The 6,000-nt window shown below is 37.2% G+C and overlaps 1 protein-coding gene across 1 annotated transcript in view; it reads left to right on the top strand.

The window, feature by feature from the left end:
• HSPA13 (heat shock protein 70kDa family, member 13) overlaps positions 1 to 6,000 on the top strand; it is a 36,272-nt gene that overhangs the window by 28,425 nt on the left and 1,847 nt on the right. The window contains exon 3 of the mRNA XM_006866450.1: positions 3,644 to 3,857. Within this exon, the coding sequence (XP_006866512.1) occupies positions 3,644 to 3,857 (214 nt within the window). The remainder of the gene's footprint in view (positions 1 to 3,643; positions 3,858 to 6,000) is intronic.

The following is a 6,000-nucleotide window of genomic DNA, read 5'->3' as shown; positions in this document are numbered from 1 at the left end:
CACACACATACATATATTTGGAGAACAGTGGCTACACACACTGTTTGTAGTACTGGACTACAAACCATAAGGTTAATGGTTCAAGCCCACTAAACTCCTCTGTGACAAATAAATGAAGCTTTCTGCTTCCACCAAGATTTAAAGCCTTGAAAACCCTATACAGGGTCTCTATGAGTCAGAACTGACTGGACAGCACTTAACAACAACATAAATGAATTGTTTCCTGCAAGTGCTGACTCATAGCGACCCTGTATAGGATTCCCAAGGAAGGGCTGGGGGTGTAAATTGTCGACTTTAGGGTTAGCAGTGCAATGCTTATCCTACAGTGCCACACCAGGACTACACACACCCATACTTGTTAAGTGTCATCGAGTCAGTTCTGACTAATAGCAACACTGAAGAGGGTTTCTGAGGAGTGGTTGGTGTGTTTAAACTCCGACCTTTTGCTTAGCAGTTCCGTGCTTATCTTACAGCACCACATTTAAATCTACTAATTGTCCAGGACATATTGGTGAGTTTCAGAGAAGTTACAGTCTGCTTATTAGGTGTGGCATTGTAGGATGATTACTGAGTTGCAAGATCGGTTTGTTGGAGCCATGTCTGACTGCTGCTGGCTTCACAAGGGGGAAGGAGAATCAAACTCAATATCAGTCCAAGCTGATTCCTATGAATCAGCCGTGCCTTCCCCATGCAACTTTCTTTACCTTCTTCTCAGACCAACCACCCCTCGCGCAGCACTGTCTGCTTCACATCTAGATTTGATAGTCCACAGCAGTAGCCACACAGAACTCAATTATGGGGTTTATTAGGGAAGTGAACAGGGTACAATTCAGCATCAAAACCAAGTCAAGATGCAGCAGTTTTCCAGTTAGGAATGCCTCTTGTCTACGATACTGCACACATGCCTCATTTTTGTCTTCAGCCTCTCAGCCTTGTGATCCCACAGCCCCAGCCCGGATCAGGCAAATGTTACCAAGCTCCTTTAGTCAGTCTGTAAGTGTCCAAAGGGCACATTCTGCAAGCCAGCCTCCTAACCCCTAGGCACACAGTTTTATTCAGTATATGGACCTAGATGCCTACAGCTAGCTATTCCAAGTTACCACCTCTGCTGCCGCAGCTTTTCTAGGTAGGGATCTAAGCAGTTCAAACCGATCTTATCATCAAGGACTTTGCATAATACACACAGACATATATATATGTATGTATCGTTGTTGTGAAGTACCATCGAGTCGATTCCGAGCCATAGCGACCCTGTATGGGGTTTCCGAGGAGCAGCTGGTGAGCATGAACCACCAACCTTGCAGTTCAAACTAGCTTTGCAGTCTGGTGCATTAACCCACAGCGCCACACCAGGACTCTTAAGTATGTATATGTATTATTATATTGGAGTCCTGGCGTGGCACTGTAGGATAAGCACCAAACCACAAGGCCAATTTGAACTGCAAGGTTGGTAGTTAAAAATTCACCAGCCACTCCCTGGAAACTCTATACAGGGTTGCTATGGGTTGGAACACACTCGACAGCACTAACAACAATATAAATATATATACAGCTCTGTGACTCCATATGATAAGTACTGCACTGCAAATGGTACTTAAAAAGATGTATGTATCTTTTATATACGATAGATCCTAATAAGTATACTATTTTATAACTTCTTTGAAACTCAATGTTATGTCATGAACAGTTTGTCATTAGATTTATATCATTAATTTTTAACACTACATTGAACAATTCATTGTTTAATTCATTATTTCATTATTTAATTGACTAATGCTTTTCTGTGTTGTTGTTGTTAAAGTTCTATCAAGTTGGTTCCAACTCAGTGATCCTGTATATGGTTTTTAAAGAGCTTCTGGTGGGTTTGAACCACCACTTTATGGTTCAACCCGACCTTGTGATTCAGTGTTTATCCTTCAGCACCACACCAGGACTCTGCTTTTCTGTATACATTTCATTTTTTTGGTTTTCCACTGATGTTGGAGCTTCAGCGAATGAATATTCTTATACGCAGCTCTTTCTATACTTCTGATAATTTCCTAAGCTAAATTTATATTCTAAAATTAGTCTTAATAGGTCAGAAGTATGCTTCCCTTCTCCCTTGGCAAATTGTGTTTTAGAAAAGTTATGCACTCTTACCACTACTTTAAGAATGTATATGTCTCTTAGGTTTCTGGGTGTCACAAATGGTTTGTACTCGACTACTTACCAAAAGGTTGGTGGTTCAAACCCACTTAGCTGTGCCACCAAAGAAAGGTATGAGAACTTGTTTTCATAAAGATTCCAGCAAAGAAAACCCTCTGGAACTCAGTTCTAATATGTGCTCTATAGAGTGTGGGGTCACGATGAGTCCAGATTGACTGGACAGCAATGGATTTGGTTTTTTGGTTTGATATTTCTGTTAGTTATTATTTGGTCTTTGCTAATCAAATAAATGAAAAGTAGTTTAATTTCCATTCTTTTGTTTTCTAATGAGATCAGGTTTTTGTTTTGTTTTGTTTTGAATTTGTGTTTGCTGTTAAGTACTGTCCAGTCAGTTCCAACTCATAACCACCTTGTATAGGGTTTCCAAGGAGCAGCTGGTAGGTTAAAACAGTGAACCTTTTGGTTAGCAATCAAGTGATTATCCTACAGTGCCTTAACAGGATTCCTTAACTTATATATTGGCCTTTTAATTTTCTTTAGCGATCTATTTCTTGTCCATTTTTAAATTGTTTTTCTGGGGTATTTATCCCTTCTTTAAAGAGTAGTTAAGTACTTGGTTACTGACTGAAAACTGGACATTTGGAATCCACACAGCTGATCTGCAACGGAGGACCCAAGGATGTAGTCTGTAAAGATTATAATGAAGAAAGCTCAATAGGGCAATACTGTTCTGTCACATGGGGTCGCTAAATGTCAGAATCAACTGAAGACACCAAACAGTATCATCTCTTTTATAATGACTATAAAATTCTGTCATGTGTTTTCAATATTTTTTTTGTTTAGCTATTGTTTGTTCTTTGTGATGCATAATTTGGTTTTGAACTATCAAACTTTTATATTTTTATGTGGTGAAATGATTTCCCACTATATTGCTACTAAAAAGTATAATGTAGATTGATGTTATGTAACTTGAAGTATAATGTTTAGTAAATTCTGATCTTGGTAAATGTACTGGATGGATTACAAATTAATTTTATGATTGTAAAGGTAAGGGTAAGTTTTAATTAAGTAAGTTTGGTGGATGTCTGTGTATAAGTCAAAAAACCCACTCTCATTGAGTTTGATTCTAACTCACAGTGACCTTGTTAAGGTTTTTTAAGGCTATGTATATTTACTGGAGCAGAAAGCCTCATCTTTCTCCCAAAGAGCACTGGGGGTGAAGGGTGGGGTTTGAACTGCATCAGTCCAGTGCTTATTCTGCAGTGCCACCAGGGGTCCTTATATGTGTATATATCTGTCTATAAGATAAGCACTGAACTGAGAACCATGAAGCCCCTGGATTGAACCTGCTAGCAGCTCTGTCGGAGAAAGGTGAACGTTTTCTGCTTCGACGAAGATTTGAAGTCTCAGAAATCCGGTACAGGGTCACTATGAGTTGGAACCAACTTGTGTGTGTGCACACTTTTATACCTCTTTTTTTGGACAATTCTATTCACAGGTTTTAAACAAAAATGGAATGGTTGAGTTTTCTGTGACAAGTAATGAGACCATCACGGTCTCCCCAGAATATGTTGGTTCTCGACTGCTGTTGAAATTAAAGAAAATGGCAGAAGAATATCTTGGAATGCCAGTGGCCAATGCTGTCATTTCTGTCCCAGCAGAATTTGATCTGCAACAGAGGAATTCAACAATTGAAGCTGCTAGTCTTGCAGGTAATATTACCCTTGCATGTGTTGCCTTTTTTGCTTATTTCAAAATATTTGGTTGAAAATGTTCTGTAGTAAATTACATTTATTATATTGTATGACACCTAACTAACTCTAGGCCCCTATGTATGGTAGGTAAAGTAGATGGATTTTGATACAGGGTTACAAATGGTCATTTTAAAATGCTATGTATCACAATGGAACATGTTTATATAATGACAGCAACCAATTAGGCATTACATAGGCATGTGGACAAAGACTGAGCGAAATCATGGACATGTGGTAGCAATTAGGAATTTCTTGCTCCTAAGCTTTTTGTACTTTTAAAGTAAATATAATGTTTAAAATAATCTGAAATAGGGGAGAATTCATTTAGGATAATTTAATAAATATATAAACTACTTTTGGGAAACAGAAAATAAACATAAAAGAAAAGAAAAGTATGTTGCCGGGTTTCCCACCCTCAGCATTTCTGACATTTTGGCTGGATAATTCTGTGTTATGGGGGATTCTCTTGTATATTACAGAATGTTTGACAGTATACCTGGCCTCTGTCATTAGCACTTTCCCAACAAGTGGCAACGATAAGAAATTTCTTTACATACTGAAAAAGTCACCTTTATAAACAACATAATTTGTTAGACAGAACCCATAATCAGTTCATGTCCGAAAATAACATGCTATGAGAAGAAAACAACAAAGAGGCAGAATTCTGGCCTTTAGAGGCTGGGAGCTTTGCAGATTGTAAATAGGATAGACAAGTAGGACACTTTGACAGAATGACATTTAAGCAGATTTGAAGCAAGTGAGGTAGCTAGCCACACAGTAGTTATATGGAAAACCACTTGCTATAAAATGAGAATATGCTGGTAGCTATGAGGATAGGGAACTGGGTCACAGCACACAACCACCACCCCACCATGAGGATAGAAAGGAGGTCGGGGAGGCTGGAGCAGCGTGAATAATGAAGTCTGAATACTTAGGGAGAGGAGTAATTATGGTCTTTGGATAAATTCCTTCAAGTATGAAACAGTGCTTATGGCTCCTGATTCATAATTCCTTATTACTTTCCAGACTACTCTTTAAGTGTAGCAGGTAGTTGAATGCAAGAAGTTTATTCGTGAAACCAATCCAAAACCCATGCATCTAGCAATCATCTGTAGGTAATATACAATGGAGAACCATTTCTATAGGAAATAGATTATTAGACATAGAAGTATATAGCAGGATGTTGTGATGTTCTAATGGTGTTCCAAAAATAATCTTCAATGGCAACTTGCTGGTGACAGTGTTAGTCATCATTATTATTTTTTTTTTCCCCCACCAAATGATGTAATTTACCACTAGGTAGTCATGTTTGTCATCCTCTGTTTAATTTTAGTTAGAGTTGACTGACTGAGGACTCTTGCAATTCTTGTGTGTAAAGTATTATAAAGCACTGTCACTGGTTGTACGAACATTTAAATCAAATGACCCAAATTCTGTGATGCTTTATGAATTAGTTATACTTGTTTTACTTGATATTTTCCAATGAATGCTTTCGGAGCTATGTTTGGGAAAACAAACCTTCAAAACTGACCTTTGTTTATACATTTATCATTATCTTCAAAGTCAGATTTGCTGTAAATTTTATAGTTGTCTTTGAGCATCTTGTATTTTAAGTACTTTTTAAGAGTGTCATTTAGCTATTGGAGCATCTTTTTCTTTTTATAATTATTTCCATGTATCCATCCATTCCTTATTTTTATCTGAAAATCATTTTAAAAGCAGAGTAAGCTTGTCCCACACTCACAGCAGTTAATCATAGTATAGAGTAATTAAAAGTTTTATTGCTCATTTAATCTCAGGTAGAATGTGAAAATTTTAAAAGGCTGAGAGATCTTTAAAAATTAAATTTTAATTAATAAAGAATAGAGTGACTTATTCCAATGAACCCTGGCCTTTATTTCTTTATATTATAATCTGTTGGAATCATATTAATGAAACATTTTAGAAGCATCTATATTTATCCTTCCCTGTTTGTTATTTTCATTGGGTTCATGCTGTCCTTATTACTGCTCATAAGTGTTTATACTATGGAAAATACTAACATCCTATGAGATTAAGTCGAAAGTAATTTCTTTATGGCATGCTCTCATGAGTTGCTTTT

Source organism: Chrysochloris asiatica, unplaced genomic scaffold (assembly GCF_000296735.1).
Source record: "Chrysochloris asiatica unplaced genomic scaffold, ChrAsi1.0 scaffold00091, whole genome shotgun sequence".
NCBI lineage: Eukaryota > Metazoa > Chordata > Mammalia > Afrosoricida > Chrysochloridae > Chrysochloris > Chrysochloris asiatica.
This window is presented reverse-complemented; position numbering and strand designations above follow the sequence as displayed.